Here is a 21,772-nt window from a genome sequence, read left to right on the forward strand (position 1 = left end):
TGGTCGATTCGATGCCACGAAGATGTAGAGAAGTAATTAATTTCAAAGGGATATTCCACTAAATATTAGTAATTTTTATATTATCTTGAATTTTAATAAACATTCTTCTTAAGTTTCCATACTTTTGACCAAGAAAATATTCATAATTTTTTATATATTTTTTGATAGCTGTAATTTTTTATTTAAATGTATTAGGTTTTGTAGGAAATTATTTGTAGGTCACGATTATATAAGTCGTTTTATTTCATATTTTAATTTCTCAGCATAAATGACAAATTAAAAAAGTTTCCATACTTTTGGCCACCACTGTATGTTGGAGGGATGCGTTGACACGGTGACCAATCATGTTTGTATAATCAATAAGTACAAATAAAATGGCAGATGAAGACAACATTATTGTACAAATAAAAGAATTAGACAAGGTTAGGTAAGTAGATAATAATTATAGTTATATTTTATTATTTTAAAGATGCATTTTCTAAGATAAATATACAAGGTACTGCAAAAAGTTAAATACAAAAGTTATAGGGTTTTTAAATTTCTATTAGCTAGTAGCAAATTTAAGTAGGGATCGGACATAAAGTTGTGGGCATATCAAAATTTATTTTTTGTAAATGCAACCCCCTATATATTATTGCATATTTCAATTTCTTCAATTTTAAGTAATAATCGTTATATATACAGGGTTGTTCACCACATACAACACGGAATATTGTAGCTAAACGATTAGATTTTTACAAATTGTAAGTTTTGGGTTCGTTGAAGGACTATTAGAACTACAACTTAAAAATATTTTTACAAAACACAGAGTGTCCCAAATAAATAAAAAATATCAAAGTTGTATTTTTTTAAATAGAACCTGTATATTATGACATTTTTAGTTTCTACGATTAAAATAAAGGTAAATTTTATTAAGGTTTATTACACTTAAACCTTACCGTTCTTGAAATATTTTCAATTTTGTGAAATTGCAGTATAAATTTTAAGGCTTCATTTCTCCGAGGGTATCAAAGTTTTTAATACTAAATATTTACTGAAGTTTATTTATTGATCAGTTATTGTGTTGCAATAATAAAAATTTTACTACCTTATACAGAGTCTCTAAATATTTATTTTAAATAATTATTAGCTTTAAACGGCAATAACTTGTTTAATTTAAATGGAACACCCTGTATATTTTATGAGAATCAGATGCACAATTTAATTGTCTATCAAATTGTATTATACCATTTTTTACCTATCTCTTCAAGTTTCCGTAGAAAATACATTTTCTTGTAATTTAGAACTCATTTATCAATATACCCATGGAATACTGACATTTTAGATTATTTTTAAAGATGTACCAAATTTTTAAAGAGTACTACTAATATTGTCGATATAATTCGTTTATTTCATTAAAAAATATAAAAAAAACTGTTTAAATATTTGTTAAAGACGACCAATTAATAAGATTCCAGTATTCAAAATACATGAATTGACTGTTTGCGTTGATTAATAATAATTGCTCCAAATACTAAAAAACTGAATTATGTATGTGTATTAGACAGTGTGGTAAAAAACTAACACCTTAAAAATGATATTTTATTTTTTGATAATTGCTTATTTATAACAACAGAGACGTTCATTTTCATAACTTATTATTATATTGATTTATGATTCAAATCCACATTTATTTAGAATAATTTATTAACGAACACAATTAAGTATGTAATTAATTAGTATTTGGTCGGAAATACTGGTGATATATTTAATTAATGGTATTTTTTTTATAAAGATTTAAATAGTTTTCTTTTTGCATACAAATATTGTGTATGTTAATAATGCATGTAATGTAATAATTTGTACAGTTGTTGTTTTAAAAACAATCTAAAATGTCAATATTCCATGGGTATATTGATTAATGAGGTCTAAATTATAAGGAAATGCATTTTCTACGAAAACTTGAGGGATAGGTAAAAAGTGTTATAATACAATTTCATAGACAATTAAATTGTACATCTGATTCTCATAAAATATACAGGGTGTTCCATTTAAATTAAACAAGTTATTGCCGTTTAAAACTAGTAATTATTTAAAATAAATTTTTTAGACACTCTGTATAAGGTAGTATAATTTTTATTATTGCAACACAATAACTGATTAATAAATAAACTTCAGTAAATATTTAGTATTAAAAACTTTGATACCCTCGGAGAAATGAAGCCTTAAAATTTATACTGGAATTTCACAAAATTGAAAATATTTCAAAAACGGTAAGGTTTAAGTGTAATAAACCTTAATCAAATTTACGTTTATTTTAATCGTAGAAACTAAAAATGCAATAATATACAGGGTGTTCTATTTAAAAAAATACAACTTTGATATTTTTTATTTATTTGGGACACTCTGTATCTTGTAAAAATATTTTTAAATTGTAGCTCTAATAGTCCTTCAATGAACCCAAAACTTACAATTTGTAAATATCTAATCGTTTAGCTACAATACTCCGTGTCGTATGTGGTGAACAACCCTGTATACATAATGTACCTAAATTCAACCATTTCCAAATAATAAAAGTTTTTTTAATCTCCAGAATTGCAAGACCTGCTTTTTTCTATGATTTTTTCGACATTCTACAAAAGGGAATGAACTAGTGATGAGACAAACCGTGATTTTCTGTTCACAGGCTTACCTGTGACAGCGACTTTGTATTATCTGTGACTCTTAACTGTGACTGCGACTTTATGATTATGAATCCGAAAGCACAATCACGGCTAAAATATAAGATACGATACGAATGATACGATTCTGTTGTTGTTGTTATATTAATTTTTATTTGTCCTTTATCCAAGGCCGCTGAAATAGAAAACACTAAACAATGGGTAAAAGGTATATTAAAAAATAAAAATGAAACAATTTTTTTATTAAAAGAAACCAACGGGAAAAGAATAAAATATGCAATATGCTCATAACCATAACGAACGAAACTTAACAACACGAGATAAGTAATACATTAAACAACAAATATTTTCCTTTGTATTAAAATAAAGGAAATATATAAGTTTCTAAAAAAAATAAACAGTATAAAGGTAAAACTTTATGTTTGGCTTTAAAAAAACCTGCTAAACTAAAAAGGAACCAAACCGATTCGCAGTGATAAAAAATAGTAATAAAATATAAAATACATAAAAAATTAAATCACTTCTAACAGTCACTGTCTTTAGATCACTTTGTCAGATATCTATCCTATGAGATGTACGTCGTGACTCGTGACTGTGAACTGAGTCACGACCGGCGCCATCGGCAGTTGCGTTCGCGACGCGCGACGTCCCGCTCTGTGAAGTATTTTCTCGTTGCCAGAGAAATCACAATTAACTGTAATCGTCACGCTTTAGCAAGTCACCGTTTATTTTCAAATCAGTCACAGGCCGTGACTGTGATTATAGAATATCAGTGACAAAGTCACAGTTACCGATATTTCACTCATCACTACAATACGGATATTATAGTATAACCCTTTATCTTTAATTTCCTTCCTCGTTTGTGTAAACATATCTAACCAGTTTTACATAAAACGTTAAATGCCGAACGCTAATTTTGCTACTTTTTCGGACTAGCGAAATTGACTCTTAATATTCATTTTTATTTACAGGCTTCCACCATAGACGGTAGACGGAAAGGGGCATGCCTCTTCTGCCAAGAGTACTTCATGGAGCTCTACCTCCTGGCCGAGCTCAAGACCATCAGCCTCAAAGTGACCACCGTGGACATGCAGAAACCTCCTCCCGATTTCAGGACCAATTTCGAGGCTACTCCACCTCCCATCCTCATTGACAGGGGCATGGCCATATTGGAGAACGAGAAAATTGAGAGGCACATCATGAAAACCGTTCCTGGAGGACATAACTTATTTGTACAGGTAAATAATTACTTCAGCACTCAGGAAAAAAATTCAATAACAAAAAGTATACCGCAGTTTCTTCTTTATTTTCCTTTTTTATCCAAAACAAAATCGTAAAGAAATTATTATGCTCAGAAAAAAATTGTAATAAAGGATTTTAGCTGAGAAAAAATATATATTTTCTGATCCTCGCCCGGGTTGTTATATTGAAAAATAAGCGATATGAATCAATCTTCAATAATGCTCAGAAAAAAATTGTAATAAAGGATTTGAGCACAGAAAAAAAGATATTTTTTCTGATCCACGCCAGGGTTATATTGAAAAATTAGCAATATGAATCAATCTTCAATAATGCTTAGAAAAAAAACTGTAATAAAGGATTTGAGCTCAGAAAAAAAAATATATTTTTTCTAATCCACGCCAGGGTCATATTGAAAAAAAAGCATTTGGTTTAGTGTGAGGAAATGTGAATCTTCTTAATTTTCTTCATTCTTTATTCAAAACAAAATCGTAAAGAAATTATTTATGCTCAGAGAAACATTGTAATAAAGGATATGAACTCAGAAAAAAATATTTTTTTTCTGATCCACGCCAGGGGTGTTATATTAAAAAATAAACAATATGAATCAATCTCCAATAATGCTCAGAAAAAGATGATCTACTGATATAGACCGGTTTTGTGGGAGGAAATGTGAATATTATTTATTTTCTTCTTCATTCTTTATCCAAAACAAAATCATAAAGAAATTATTAATGCTCAGAAAAACATTGTAATAAAGGATGTGAGCTCGGATTTTTTTTTTCTGATCCACGTCAGGGATGTTATATTGAAAAATAAACAATATGAATCAATCTCCAGTAATGCTCAGAAAAAAACGATCTTCTGATGTAAACCGGTTTTGTGGGAGGAAATGTGAATCTTTATTTTCTTCTTCATTCTTTGTCCAAAACAATCGTAAAGAAATTATTAATGCTCAGAAAAACATTGTAATAAAGGATATGAATTCAGAAAATAAAATTTCTGATCCACGCCAAGGGTGTTATATTGAAAAATAAGCAATATGAATTAATCTTCAATAATGCTCAGAAAAAGATGATCTACTAATGTAGACCGGTTTTGCGGGAGGAAATGTGAATCTTCTTTATTTTCTTCTTCATTCTTTATCCAAAACAAAATCGGAAAGAAATTATTAATGTTCAGAAAAACATTGTAAACAGTATAAAGGTAAAACTTTATGTTTGGCTTTAAAAAAACCTGCTAAACTAAAAAGCAAACCGATTCGTAGTGATAAAAAATAGTAATAAAATATAAAATACATAAAAAATTACATCACTTCTAACAGTCACTGTCTTTAGATCACTTTGTCAGATATCTATCCTATGAGACGTATGTCGTGACTCGTGACTGTGAACTGAGTCACGACCGGCGCCATCGGCAGCTGCGTTCGCGACGCGCGACGTCCCGCTCTGTGAAGTATTTTCTCGTTACCAGAGAAATCACAATTAACTGTAATCGTCACGCTTTAGCAAGTCACCGTTTATTTTCAAATCAGTCACAGGCCGTGACTGTGATTATAGAATATCAGTGACAAAGTCACAGTTACCGATATTTCACTCATCACTAGAATGAACCATCTCTTTTGTGAACTCTTGGTAGGTGTTCTTTACACATACGAAAAATAATTATAAAAACAAACTAATTCAACGAAAGCCAAGATTATATGGACGTGTTTATGATTTTAAGTACTAGCTAACAATTCAATATATCTTTTCTTTCTGTTTTTTTTATTTAAGTTCAGATAGACATAAATATTATCTAACAGTCATATTTATGTTTATATGCAAATCTAGCACAAAGTTTTTTTTCAAAATTTCATTACACGAAATGCTAACTATAGACTACACCATGAAAAAAAACAGATCAGATTTTGTGAAATAAAACTGACTACCGCTAGCCCCCTTGCTATAACATGCTATAACGTAGAATGAAGTAGGTGAAAGTTTACCCTGCTTAAGAACTTCAAACAAACTTTTCTTTTGTCGTCAAATAGCTTTGTTGCGATTGTAACATATAATCGGATTTCAGGCTTTAAGCTTGCGACTTTGGTAATTAGTTAATTACCAAAGTAACTTCATAAAAATTAAGGATGGCTTATTTTGTATAGCATGAATGTAGACTTTAGTTTTAATACCTATATTATAACAAAAAATACGTAATTCATTTACCCAACGAGCCTGGAAAGTTTTCGACAGAGAACATCCAAAAAAAAATAACAGAAAACACAACTTACTTGGAAATTAAAATGATAGATAAAAATATTAATGGTCGAAAAATTCGATGTTTGCTTCTTTTAAAATTCTTTTTTTAGCTAAAAGACCAGTGATGCCTCTACGGATAGAGCTAGTGGAGCTCTATATTCGCCTTATTTAAACTGTGTTTCAAAAATACACAGTTTCCGAGATATTTAATTTGAAAGATTTCGATTATCGATGGATATACCCATAGACTTAAAATAAAATATAGACTGAGCATCTCATTCATAAATAGCTGGAACATGCGGTCAGACACTGTCCTGTTATTGTTGTGTTATTGTTTTAGGTTATAACGAGTGCGACACGAGCGATAGATAGGTTGTCTCTGTCGTAACGGTCGTTCCCTGACGACTCTGCCGAGAAACACAACACAAACTTTCGTTTCTCAAGTACACCTGAACTCTCCGTATCATAGCCGGGTAATTTTTTTATTTTAATGAAGCTATAATTAAATTAAAAATATATCGTATTTAAACTTTTTTATATTTTATTAAGATTTAGGACAGGTTTTTTAAATATAAGTTTAGAAAAAACAATTTAGAGTCCAAAAAGGATAAAAATAATAAAATACACGTTATAGAAGAAATTTTATAATTGAAATTAGGTAATTTTTGAAATTAATAATAAATTATTAATTTTAGTCAAACATTTACAACCCCTAATATTAATCAAAACAGGATCTATTCCACAGATATAATAGAATCGGCGACAGGGAGAGAAAAAAAAATATGATTGTTGTAATTTTGTTTCTGGTTAAGTGATGTCTTATTATGTAAATTAGAGAAAACATAAATCTGTTCCATTAAAGCAAGGAAGGTGATAAAATAAAAACTACATTTATTTAACTCGGTACTGTCTTTATTATACCAGGTGCGTCTCAAAAGTGGCTCATCCCCCATAATTTTTTTATATTTTCAAATAAAAAAACAAGATTTAGTATGTTAGTATATGAAATAAATTAGGATTGATTGACGCATTCAATTGTTTTTGGTCACTTCCTGTTTCACTGGAAATGACTATAACTTTTAATTTTTAAACTGCACCCTCGGTATATTTCTACTTTATTCGATAGAAAATGACACTCTGAATAGAATGACATATAATATGTCAACTTTTGACATTTTCGCATATGGTTTAATTGTAATTGTAACACGCGGTTCATAACGACAATTTGACTCCAACTAACCAAATACCAAGTGTGTGGTATCAATATATTCATAATTATTATTATTATTATTCATATATTCATTTTTTCAAATATGCTAATGAGTCACCCTTGTTTCATTTGAAAAAATTGACATATGTATGATTAAAAATACGATTTGTACATCTTTTAACCGGCCTAGACAAGACACGAAACCTATTAGACGATCAAAACTATTTTTCCAAGGCTCCTTGATTAAAACTTAGTGTTTTTAACAACACCATGGCACCCTGGATTGAAATTTAAAAATAGGATATGTTTTTAAGCGACAATGTCAAAAGTTGACATATGATATGTCATTCTATTCAGAGTGTCATTTTTTATCGAATAAAGTAGCAATATACCGAGGGTGCCTTTAAAAATCAATAGATGTAATCATTTCGGTGAAACAGGAAGAGACCAAAAACAATTGAATACGTCAATAAATCCTAATTTATGTCATATACCTACTAACATACAAATCTGTTTTTTTTTATCTGAAAAAATAAAAAAGTTATAGGGGTGAGCCACTTTTGAGACGATTTGGTATATTAAAAAATATTGTATCATAATGTAATATCATTTTAAAATTCTTGTATGTTATTTTAGATTCTGAAGATAATTTTAGAATAAACCGGAATATATTTTTAATAAAAACATTATTAATTATTAACAGGGTTATAATTATGATTTTGTTACAATGTAAGTAAGTAAATAATGTAATGTAAGAGAAAAAATTCAGATTTTACATTTTACTAAAATATTATCTAAATAAGCGCCTTTCTACAACAACGACGCTGACTCCCAATGGGTAAATTGAGAGTTGCCTACCGGTCAAAAGTTGTTTCAAGACTTAAATGGATTATTTAAGTCAAATTTCTTGCAAATTTGGCACTGGCGAACCATATTTTATATTTTTTGAACAGAAAAACTCAATAAAATAAACACTTAAGGACTACAAGCTAAGAAAATGCGTTAATACAGCCGGGGAGATAGCGGCAACAAAGCTTTACCGCACACGTGCGACACGTACTACAAGGTAATAAATGAATGAATAGGCTCCCTCGCCTCTAATCGGTGTTGTCATATTGTAAAGGACTTATCCTTATTAAACAGTATCCCACTTATAATTTAGTAGTATAAGGACTATTTAATACATCTATGGAATATTAAAACCTACTTTATTAAACTGTAGTATTAATATCTCAATATATGTGTATAACAAGAAAAAAAATATTGATAATATTAAAGACGTGACAACATAGGCTGGATGAGGAAGGCTCGGTTGACTGTACCCAGAAGTAAACAGTGTACAAAAAAGGTTGTTTGTCCGCGTTGAGATGTAAATAGTGTAGTCTATATTTTATTTTAAGTCTATGGATATACCCCTTTGATTTTTTTTTATTTATTAACTTTTTCTACTTTTCTCATTTGATACGGTTAGAAGACGTTAATGTAAGAATTGTAAATGCAATTTGACCGCCTTCTTAGGTTATGTTGTATTTTAAAACATTGCCGAAAATTAAAAAAACCGGTTTTATTTTTTTAGCAGACCATACCAACAGGTATGGTAGGCTATTAAGATCGGCAAAAAAAAGTTTTTTTAATGTCATTCAAAATGAGTTATTTGGGACATGACCTAAATACAAAATATTTTCATGGTATCTCTTCTGTCTGTCCGTCTATCTGTCCGTCTGTAACACGATAACTCAAAAACCGCTAAACTGATTTTAACCAAATTTGGCACAAAAATACTGTTATACCGAGAATCTAGCCATTAGTTTTTGGTGGGGGAGGGGGGTTGGTAAGGGGGTTTGGGAGGGGGTTAAAAATTTAAAAAATCGTAATTCCAAAATTACAGTAGCTAGCGAAACGCGGTTTTCCATTTAAGATTAGGAATAATATTTGCAACAAAATTTGTAATAACATCAAAATCAGTCAAAGTCGCAGTTTTTGAGATAAAAGAAATTGCTTTTGATTAACATATTTTAGTATGGGCGGCTATACGTGCCACCCGGCGTCAATTTTTTTTGCCTTGTATGTACTTTTTTGACTAACTGTGTATACTAAAAAAATTAACTAATTAAACTACATTGCTCCACGCCCGAAAATCTTTCAAATCGAAATAAGTGAAAAAAGCTCGATTTTGGCTCTGAAAATTTTTGAAAATCTTGCCTTTTTTCAACTTTTTGAGGGTATCGAAACTGTGTTTCGAAAATTTCCAAAAATTTTCCCGCCCAAAATCGACCTTTTTTCACTTATTCTGAATTGAAAGATTTTTGGGCGTGGATTGATGCAGATTGATAGTTAATTTTTTTAGAATATACAGTTTGTCAAAAAAGTACTTACAGGGTGAGAAAAAAATAAAAACCGATTTTTTCATTTTTACCAAAATTGTGATTTCCACGCTTAATTTCAACGTTATCACCTTTAAAATTAATTAGAATCACAAAAAAGGCCCCCTAAAAAAATCAGGTAATTTAATATCTCGACTGGACTATTATGATCTTTTCTGGTTACTACCTATTTGGCAATAACAAATACAGGGTGAGTTTTCTACGACGTTCTCTATGGGTATCTCGGTAACTAGTGGAGATAGAGTGCCTGTTAAATGAAAAAAATGCTGTTTTGTGGGATCATAAATATGCGCCTTTCAGTTTTTTGAAAAAGTTCATTTCATGGCTTACTAGATATTTCGAAAAACACAAATTTTGGCTATTTTAAAAATGGTCCTTAATTCCATGATAATACATTTTAGACAAAAAATTTTCAGATAAAAGTTGTAGGTAATCACATCCTTAATGAGATTTTGTTCTCCCCTTTTTTCTAAAGTCTGTAATTTTTGACATATGACACAAACTTATGTTTTTTTAAATGGATACCATAGTTGGTCATGACTTCATAAAAAACGCCATTTTTTAAGCTTTTCAGCGATATTAGCTATAATATGTTTTTTCCAAAAATTACTGAGTTATAGCGAATTTTTATCATTTTTAAACAATTTCACTCAGTTAGCCATGGAAACAAGTTCAATCGCCTGTGCTCTCAGAAATGTCAAACTGTCACATCCAAACATTGTAAATTAAAATAACCAAAAATTGTAAATATGAATTTTTCAAATGAAGAAAAGAGTGTAGGATTATTGAGTCAACTTTTCTTGGCCATACATTTTCGAGGATACGTTAGATATGCTTTTTAGAGAACGGTTTTCAAAACATGTTAGAAAAGTTAAATTTAGAAACTCGCGCATCAATAGCGTGGTTCCAAGATGACTTTCATTATGACACTCCCCCCATAATGAAAGAAATGTTAAAAATTATTTGTAACATAATTATTCAAACTCAGGGATAGGAAGAGGTGGACTAATTGCATGGGCCTCCTCGATCACCTGACCTATCCATTTTAGATTTGATGCGGCATATTTTTTGAAAATTTTCTAATATAATTTAAATTGTATGTAGTGATATTATTTTTTTAAGTTTTAATTTGTGTAATGTAAATTGTAAAGAACCGTGTAATCAAAACAGAATGAGAATACTATGCCAACTATGTGAAATTAGTCAAGAAAGATAAGAATTGGCTTAAAAAAATATTATAGCTTTTATCACTTAAAAGCTTAAAACATAGCGTTTTTTATGAACTCATGGCCAACTATAGTTTCCATTTAAAAAAAAACATAAGTTTGTGTCATATTTATGTCAAAAATGACAGGCTTTAGAAAAAAACGGAAAACACAGACTCATTAAGGATGCGATTATCTACAACTTTTATCTGAAAACTTTTTGTCTAAAATAGATTACAATGGAATTAGGGACCATTTTTAAAATATCCGAAATTTGTTTTTTTAAATATCTAGTAATGCATGGACTTTTTCAAAAATCTGAACGACGCATATTTATGACCCCACAAAACTGCAATTCTTTCCCCGTTTAACCGACCCTCTATCTCCAGTAGTTTCCGAGATGCCCATAGAGAACATCGTAGAAAACTCACCCTGTAAAAATTTAAGAAATATGTTTTCAATTTCGAGACTGAACATAAAAACTTAAAATTTGTAATTTAAACTAAATACTGAATTTATTAGTTTGGACGTGACCGAGGAAGATTCCAGACTAGCTTGGCACGGTCTCGTTCAGAATTTGTCCAATTCTGATTTAGAATGGCTCCGGGCAATTTTTAAGAGTAACGTTGAGGACGACGACGAAAATGGAGAAACGGGTCTCGATAAAAATGAGTTCCTTAATGCGATTTCGACGTTGTACGGTAAGTACGCGCAGTTAGCCCCAACGATAAAAACAATAAAAAAGATATAAAACCCTTAACGGAGTGATCATTTAGTAGTTTACTGCAAACTTCGGTATAAATTGGGAACGCTGTAAAGTACGGACCAATTTCTAGTTTCAAGAATGAAAATCCACTTATTACATTTAAATAATACCGCATCATAAAAAAAACGGCGTCAAAGACGTCTGGGAAATGAAAATCGATGATAATTTTGGCAAGGTCAATCTCTAGACGTTGACATAAAACGTTTCCAGATACACAAATCTATTTCCAAAAAAAATCATATTTTAAACTGCGCCATTTAAAAATCATTTTTAATCCATATAAAAATAAATTACAACCTTCTTAATGCCATTTGGCAGTAAGCGCTATTAAAAAATAAAGAAGAATACCGACCAAGTCTGGGGCTTGCCCTCGCCAAAATTATCATCGATTGTCATTCCCCAGCCATCTTTGACGGCGATTTTTTTCGATCATACGATACTCTATCGAAATGGTGGTTAGAAAATTATATACACATAACAGTTTAAGATATGATACACAGATATTACTAAAAATACTAATACTACATATTTATGCATAACAGTTTAAAACATGATACACAGATAATAAATAAAATAATGTATAAAAGTGTAAACATTTACTTATTAAATGATTAATTTACTATATAAATAATAAGTAAATTGTATTAATAAATCAGAAACTAAGAAATATGTACTAATTATTATTTATTTTAAGATTAAAAGAATATTAGGTGTACCAACATTTTTTTAAATTATTTTTTAGGCGATGAGAGATACTCCTTACAAAGTCAAATACTGTTTACTAACATAGCAAAAGAAAACGATAGAATAACATGGGACAATTTCTTGGATTTTTTGATTGATAATATGTGTCCTGATGTAGAAACTAAACTAAAGCTTGATCTTGTATCGATCGAACATGTAACTCATACAAAGGTACGTAAATATTAGGATTTAAAGTATTTAAAGGTAATATGTTTTCATTTTAAATCGCAAAAAACAAAAGAACATATTCTTTTCTACTGCCTAAAGTAATATATTTATCGTAATATTTTAGTTTATACTGAAAAAGAAACATTTTTAAATATATCAATATCTAAAGATTTGATTTGATGTGTTGATCATATTATATGATCATATTGTTAGCATTAAATATTTTGCACCCAAAATAATGAACCAAAAATGATAATTTGACTTAAGTATAGAAGTAACGCATTAATTCTGGCTTTTTGGTTAGATACTTGTATAACTAAAGATTTATATATATATATATATATATATATATATATATATATATATATATATATATATATATATATATATATATATATATATATATATATATATATATATATATATATATATATATATATATATATATATATATATATATATATAAATATATATTTAATAGAACGAATCGGTGGCCAAAATTGTATTGATAGAAACTGACAAGTATTTTTGCTACGCCATTATTTTAAAACATGGCAGGGTAGGATTATACGATGGAAATTTAAACTTTTTAACCTCTTATCATGCCATTATGACCCGAGAGGATATATCCCGGCCTGAGGATGAACGCAGAAGACGAAACAGGTAATCATAAGTATAAGTTAATTAGTTATTATAGTTATTATAGTTAAGGCGGACTCTCACGACTCGTGTACTTGACAAATATTTTTATGACATACAGGGTTCGGCGATAGTGCAGCGTAGCTCCTATAATAAATAACTTAGAAATTCTGTATAGATGTCTGATGCGCCCTGTATACCAATAACAAATGTTTGTCAAGTACAAGAGTAGTCTGATCGCGCCAATACAAGTTCGAACTATAATAAATCTTGGGTAATTAATCAATGACATTTCACATATATTTTTATATACAGAATGTTAACTGGATAGGTACTGATACGGGAACAGAATGGCAACACTGCCTCTTGAGAACGCATGAACTTAAGGATGATTCACGGTACACCGGACCGTACCCGAGCCGGGCACGTTCCGTAAAGTAGACACCGAGCCACGTCCGGGCCTTCAATATATGCTACACCGAGCGGACAACGGGGATCATGTCCGTGCCGATTATATTCTAGAAAACAGTGTTGCCGCAGTGGTACATTTGTACCAAATTTGATACTTTTAATTCTATTTGGTACAGTGGTACTACATTTTCAAATCCAGGATGATTCGGTACAATAATTATTTCCCACGCGCACCGAAAATGAATAGATATTTAATAATTATCGTCGTTGATATTGCATTAAACGCGCTTACCGATAACATTCGGAGACAATCCGCATTAATTAACGACGTATTATAAACGTTGTAATGTCCATAGGGTTGCCTATATTAAATAACCCGAAGAAAAAACTTAAAAATTTGCTGTTTCTAACATGCTTCTATATTTTCGTTTTTTTTTTAATAAAATTTAAGTTTTCCAAGTATCGTGTGTAGTATTAGAATTACTTACATTTCTTCAACCTATACATACTTATAATTGGGTTTTCTGAATTTCTATTTCATGTTTTTCGTCTCGATTTGTGTCTTTCTCCAGGAAGTTTTTATGTAGAAATTTATGAAGAAATTCACAACGACCAAACCGGTTAAAGTCATTTGCAGATGTATTTTGTTGTGCTTTAAAAAATTGTACCAAAGTGGTACATTTTTAGTTTATAATGTGGTACGCGCTAAAAGTTGGGTGCGGCAACACTGCTAGAAAACAGTCGCTATAGGCCCGTAGACGAACGAAGTATTTAGCCGCGGCGGATCATTTATGTTTGCCGCAACGGGGCCGGAACGTAGCGGATCCGAGGAAAAATGTACACCGACATTTCTTGGACGGGGCACGGACGCGTTCCGGCGAAGCTCGGACCGTGCTCGGCTTAGCATGAATGTATAAGTATAAATAACATTTGACAATGTTTGGCCGTGCCTTCACCGTCGCACGGCTCCGGCCCGTCACGGTGTACCGTGAATCATCCTTTATAGGGTTTTCTGCCGACCCGTCCCGTCGCGTCGCGTCGTCTATCAACGAGCGGGCCGAGGTTGCCATATTTCAACCATAAAGCTCTTGCCGCGAGTAATAAACAAATTAACAACCTGTATAAATGATAACCTATAATTGATATCAGTTAAACTTTTAGATACGTAATCGAGGGCGCGATTTTTAAATTCATTGTTGGCAACCATGGATTGACTAACTGGAATTTAAATTTCGCGCTGGGGATTCAGATGATAGCTCTGCTGTAAAAAATGTTGCCGCATTTATTTATTTATTTCCTGACATTGTTATTCGTTTTAATACTTTAGTTTTGTGTTACGAGTTTTTGGTTTAAATAAATAGTGTTGTGATACTTTAAGCTTAAAAATGTTTACTAGCAGATCTTGCAGTCGAATATTGTTCTTTTTAGAACCTCTTTTAGTGCGACGTGGTACAAGATAGCTTAATAGCCGTAAAAAACTCATCGCAACTTTATTAGAATATTTTGAACGGGAAAGCGGTAGTAATTGGTCGTTAAGGGACATAAACCCTTAAGTGCTGTTAAGTAGGTGAGTTTTGTTGATGTAAATAATAACTGTTTATTTATTTATAGTTAATTTATTTTTGTTTCCTAAAATATTTTGATAAAAGAAAATATATAAAAGTGGGCAACGCTATGCCGGTCAAGCTTAATCACGTGACTAAAAGTTTATTTGGTATAAACTGTAGTTAAATTTTCTTTTGCAAAACCAAAGTCGCATTCTGGAATAATTAGAGTAGAAATAGAATATAATGTAGTAAATATTACATTTTCTTCTATCAAGCTTTACTTGTTTTTCATACAAGACTTAATTTCTTCTTTTCCTAATTTAGGTGGGTTACTGATGCTCTGTTCTGTCCCGATACTTTATTATTTATTATAACAAATTCAGCAAGAACCATAGTTATATATGAAGCTTCTGGCTTAAAACATGTTCCATGCTGGTTAATCATCAGTACCCCAAATATTTTAGAGGTAGGTAAAATTGTGATTACTAGTAGTATATCCTCACTAATATTACAAACGTGAAAGTTTGTATGTATGGATGTTTGTTACTTTTTCACGCAAAAACTACCGTAAAATGGGGTGAATAGAAACAGTTTCGTAGGCTATTAGCGATATACCGGTTGATAAAAATGTGGTATTATGTTCCCGAATATTTTAAAACATGGGTCTTTGTTTGTTCTTTGCGTATACATATAATTTGATTTTTGAAAAATATGCATATAAATATTAAATAAAAATAACTTTTGTGTTTCTATTCACCTGCTATTCGGGAGAATAGAAACACACATTGACGTTAAGGTTTTTATCTATTCTATTTCCAACAAGGTGATTAGAAACAGATAATTATTACATATTTAAGTAGGTTTAGCAATAATTAACAATACATATAATATAACAACTTACATGTACCAGCTTAAGTATTACTTTAAAAATAAATATTTTATTTATAAAGTTTTCGCACCATACAAAATAGGTGATAAATCGATCTCACATTTATTGATCAGCTGATTGACAGAAACAGTGCTGCCACAGATAAAAATATAGTTTTTACATTTTATTGTGTATTACCATTGATAGAAAAATTAGATATGTCGACTCTTTTTACTTTGAATATTTTTAATCGTGATTTGATTTTTTTCAGAAATTTTGTTTCTATTCACCCCTATGTTTCTATTCACCCCATTTTACGGTACTCATAAAAAAACATTCAATAACATCTAATCTTCATGAATCGCGTTGATATTCACCAAAGTTATAGAACTTAATGATCAATTATTTGTTTGTAGACAGTTGCGTATAAACCGTACAAGAAATTTGATGCTGATAGTACAAAATGTGTTTTATTTGCTGGAGATTGTAACGGGGAAATTATGAGTATGGTGTTTCACCAACCAGGGACCAGTTTACTTCGGAAGAAAAGAACAGATGATATATCATTATTTTATTGGGAGGTATGTGAGCAATCTTTTCCGTTTTTCTTCGACGTATTATCTTTAATATAATTACATCATAATATGAGATCATGTTTTACTTTCTGAGAAGATAGACCAAGACTCCCTTGATCTTAATAGACTATTACCTATGAAAAATGAGATGACTTGAATTCTAATGACTTAAAATCATATTCTTAGTTTACACATTTAATGTCAAATAGCTTCTGTTAGTTGATTGATGATAGTGGTCTTCTTCAAAATGGCGACAGGCGACAGTACGTATAAGGCTACTGATTTCAAACTTCCAAAATTATGGCAATAGAAATAACAGAAAGTTTATTACGTAAAAAACCAAGACAAAAAAAAAGAATATGGATCAGAAAATGGATTTGCCGAAGACCTACTTATGGTGCATCTAATAACTTAATATCTAAGCTATAGTTAGACGACCCTAGTGATTACAAAAATAGTAAGGGTGGAAACCAACCAATTTAATTTAAATTAATTTCTTGTTGGGAAAAGTTGCACCCAGAATTAAAAAAACAAGACGCTATTTCTCCTCGGCTTAAGCTAGAAATTACTCTTCTTTCCCTAATTCTGTATTTCGGATTCTGTGTGTTCCATATACATTCTGTATGCTTTCATAAATATTGTTGCGAGCCGGTGTGGACTCGACCTAACCTCACAATATGGCCCGCCCTCGGATGACCTTAACATCGCATAGACACCGCAATGATTCATTCGTTCGAGAAGAATCGAGACCCACTAGAATGGACTAGTACATACGAGAACATTCGAAAACCTTCTCTATGCGCTTAACGATCTATGGACTATTCTAGATTTCTTTTGCTGTAGATATAAAAGCCGGCGGCAATGGCCTAGAGAGGGCAGTTACAAATATACCAGTGCAGTTGACGCGCGAAAATTCAAAATAAATTCTTAGTTATAAATCGTTTGTAAATAGTTCTATAAGTCTTTTATCGTTATTGTTTTTGTTAATTAGTGTTAAATAAATAGTGTTTAAATAAATTGTGACTTTCTATCCACACGGAACCGACGAAAAACGTAAAATTGGTGTCAAGTGTGGCCTGTGTGATAGACTAGAGAAATAAAAAGACTGACGATGGCTCCGAAAAAATTATTGAAAGACCTGAAAGTGTCGGAATTAAAATGCATACTGGAAGAGAGAGAGTGCGAGACAGATGGAAAGAAAAGCATTTTGCAAGCCAGACTGAGAGACGTTTTGGTGGAGGAAGGTGAGGATCCTGAAACATTTTGCTTTGAGTTGGAAGGTGACCTTGACTCGTCCTTACAAAAATTAGAAGATAAAATTACGAAAAATTCCCGGGAATTGCAAGACAGTTTGAACGATAAAATTACAGAGAATTCTCAAAAATTAGAAGACAGTTTGAAAGATAAAATTATGGAAAATTCCCAGGATTTAATTAATATTTTAGATCTTATCTTCGCAGAAAATTCTAAAGACATACAGGCCAGCTTTAATAATAAAATACTTAATTTAGAAGAAAAGATAACAGAAAATTCCAGGGAATGAGAAGAGAAGATAACAGATACACAAGACAAAATAACAGAGATTGAGGAAGATGTAAATAGAAAAATCGAAATTCTAAGAGAAGAAATAGCGAAGTCAAATTCACCAAAATGTCAAGAAACATCGGAGGGACCGAAACTAGTCGAAAATAGGTATACCTCAAAGTCAGTTATTAAGCCTCCACAGTTTGACGGAAAAACCGCTTGGGCCAATTATTTTTGCCAGTTTGAGGCCGCTGCGAGAGCGAACGGATGGACAATCGCTGAAAAGGCTACCGCTTTGACTGTCGCACTGCGAGGAGATGCGACTGATATCCTGCAGACATTGTCACCATCGGAACAGGGAGATTATCAGCAATTGGTACGACATTTAGAAATGAGGTACGGCCAAGCTCATTTGGAACGTTCGCCTTGCGTACCCTGCTATGCCCGAAAATGTTATGGAGCGCTTAACAGTACAGGCTTTTATTGATGGTTTACGTGACAACGAGACAAGGCAAACACTTCTTTTAGCTCATCCAACGCATTTGGGAGATGCCCTAGCACGTGCCCTGGAATTTGAGGCCGCGAAAGAATGCTCTAGGTCTCTAGGATTTGTACGGGCTGTTGAGGAGAGTTCCGACGATTCCAAAGTGGAAAGGATTGTGCGGAAAGTACTGGATCAGTATATGAGCAAGAAGGGGGGACCGATTCGCTGTTGGAATTGTGGACAGATGGGAAATCGTTGCAAAGGAGAGAAAGAAGTGAAAGTCTTAAGGACGACTGTGGTTGGTGATAGTTGGCAAACCGGAGATCTTGCAAATGACCAAATCAGTGATCCAGAGTTGGGCTTGGTGATTAACTGGAAAAACGCGGACCAGAGACCAACGTGGGAGGAAGTTTGCAGATATTCGCCGAACGTGAAGTCGTACTGGTCCCAGTGGAATTCATTGGTAATAGATAACGGATTACTTCGCCGTGTGATTGAGAGACCAGAGGGACCAGAAGAGAGAAGGGCAGATCGTCATTCCAAAGAAGAGGGTCCCGGAAGTCTTGGCGGAAGTTCACAATGGAACCAGCGGTGGACATCTTGGTGTTACCAAGACACTTGGCAAGCTGCGTGAACGGTTCTACTGGGTGAACTGCAAAGAAGATGTGAGGGCCTGGTGTAAGAAATGTGACATTTGCGCAGCCATTAATGATGGGCCACAAAAGCGTGGTAAAGCCCCTATGCGCCAGTACAATGTTGGTAGTCCCTTCGAACGAATAGCGATCGACGTGGCTGGTCCTTTCCCGGAGACTAACGATGGCAACAAATACATTGTGGTAGTAATGGATTACTTCAGCAAATGGGTCGAGGCCTACGCGTTGCCAAATCAAGAAGCGTCCACGATTGCTGATGCCCTTCATTTGGTTCGTGTTTAAATAAATTGTGACTTTCTATCCACACGGAACCGACGAAAAACGTAACAATATTAATAAACCTCACAGCATTTTCTTCTGACTATCTACTGGCCGGCATTTTGAACCAAACCAAACACCACTTGCATGCCAAAAGTTAAACAATAGTCAATTGAGACTTGATTTGTCGTTCAGTGATTTGATCAATTCATTTGACTTCTATAAACGCGTCTTAATGGTAGGTACCATATTTGGTAGGTATAATTTTATTAATTTTCGGTTTTAGGATTTTCTGAAAGAAAAAGATTACGTTACAGTAAAAAATTATGGAAAAGTTCATGAGAGTGGAGTCAACCATATTGAATACTTTGCAGAAAAAAATATTCTATTATCATCCAGTGAAGATAGCAATGCATCGGTTGTCGTAAAATATTTAAATAACAAAAGGAAATCGGCTTATTACAAAATTCCTAAAGTAAGTATCAGTACTAATTTTAGTGTATCATTAAAGCTTCGTCTACACATAACGTTTTACCTGTCAGGTAAGATGGATTAAAAACTACCGAATATACTGGAAGTTTTATCTTTCTGCGGTTTTATCAATTATACCTACCATTGTGTTTAGTGAAGTTAAAAAGAAAAACATGGAATTTTATACAAAATTGTATTTATGGTTTAAATTTAATTTATAAAGACGCATAGCTAATTGTGAAAATTGTATTATTTGGTAATAAGCATTAAATGTTTCTAAACAATTTATATGGTGGCCCGGAAAATATTTGCATAAGTTACTTTGACTTCTCTAAGGACCACCCTGTATACTGGAATATACTCAGCAGACTTTATAACAGCATTTTTTTAGGGGGTCGGCTGTTTTGCAATGAGTACCCAACATAAAATTCTAATAACTGGAAGTTTCAATGGCATTATTCGATTGTGGAATTTTCTAATATCCAAAGCTATTTACGTTGTGAAGGAACATAGTTGTCAAGTTGTCGATTTGAAAGTATTAGATAGGCAAGAAATTTTCATAGGCTGTTTTTGGGACGGAGTAAGTAACCGTATAATTCTTTATTTTATTGTGTGGCCAAATGGAAATAGAAAAAAGAAATTTGGTATGAGTTTGGTGAGCAATCAACTTAATACTAAAATATGGCTAAATTTTGAACCTTTTAGTAAAAGATTAAGGAAAGAACATATCAAAAAACTTAGTGAAGCGCTATGGGGACCTAAAATGGCCGACTTAAAATCTGGTTTATCGGTGTCGTTCTAATTTTATTCAAAACATAAAAAATATAACGTAGGGTAGACTCAATAAATTGTTATTTTATTTTACGTTGCCAATAATTGTTGAATGTAGAATAAAGAATGTTTAGGAGGGGAGTTAATCACCGCAACCTTACAGATCTATTGTGTGTTCCCCTTATAACGAGTTACACTACGTTGTCTTTACTATTACTCATTATACAGTCTCGGAGGTTTAATAAAAGCCAGTATCTGAGACGGCACCATAGAGGCCAGCTCTCCATCCTCAACATCAGCCGTACCAAAGTTCATAGCACGAACGGTCGTCGTCGTCTCGGCGCACTTAGTGATAAGGTGTTCTGGTGTTTCCCCATTTTCCCCACAGAATCTGCATTTTTAAGGAGGGCGTCCATTCTTCTCAAAGAGACCTGGTTTAAATTAAAAAAGGTAGAAAAAAGACTTAAAGTCTCGGTCTCAACGTTTATATAATATTAAAGAGTGACACGTGTTTCGCTCATACGAGCATCATCAGACCTAACAAAAAGAAAGAACCTAAATAAATAACAAATAATAAAAAGGTCGTCGTAACTTACAAATACAATTAAAATTAATCTACACACTACATGTGAAATGTGAACGTGTGTGTAGATTAATTTTAACTGTATTTGTAAGTTACGACGACCTTTTTATTTTTTGTTATTTATTTAGGTTCTTTCTTTTTGTTAGGTCTGATGATGCTCGTATGAGCGAAACACGTGCCACTCTTTAATATTATATAAACGTTGATACCGAGACTTTGAGTCTTTGTTCTACCTTTTTTGAATCTGCATTTGCCGTTGTTTCTCAGCTTCAGCCTACTGAGGTGTTCATTGAGGATACAGTGTCCTGTTAGAAACCCCGTGATAATCCGTTGTTTTTACATAAATCAAGGAAAATCTTTGATTTTTCTGGG

At 32.1% G+C, this 21,772-nt stretch overlaps 1 protein-coding gene across 1 annotated transcript in view; it reads left to right on the forward strand.

The window, feature by feature from the left end:
• Positions 1–298: 298 nt before the first annotated feature.
• Positions 299–21,772, forward strand: part of LOC115882970 (WD repeat-containing protein on Y chromosome-like) — a 30,870-nt gene continuing 9,396 nt past the window's right edge. Inside the window, exons 1-8 of the mRNA XM_030901238.1 lie at positions 299–427; positions 11,461–11,639; positions 12,447–12,619; positions 13,098–13,279; positions 15,538–15,679; positions 16,498–16,662; positions 19,862–20,050; positions 20,438–20,626. Of these exons, the coding sequence (XP_030757098.1) occupies positions 375–427; positions 11,461–11,639; positions 12,447–12,619; positions 13,098–13,279; positions 15,538–15,679; positions 16,498–16,662; positions 19,862–20,050; positions 20,438–20,626 (1,272 nt within the window). The 5' untranslated portion in view covers positions 299–374. The remainder of the gene's footprint in view (positions 428–11,460; positions 11,640–12,446; positions 12,620–13,097; positions 13,280–15,537; positions 15,680–16,497; positions 16,663–19,861; positions 20,051–20,437; positions 20,627–21,772) is intronic.

Source organism: Sitophilus oryzae, unplaced genomic scaffold, assembly GCF_002938485.1.
Source record: "Sitophilus oryzae breed Bouriz unplaced genomic scaffold, Soryzae_2.0 scaffold_1801_pilon_pilon, whole genome shotgun sequence".
NCBI classification, from domain to species: Eukaryota; Metazoa; Arthropoda; class Insecta; order Coleoptera; family Curculionidae; genus Sitophilus; species Sitophilus oryzae.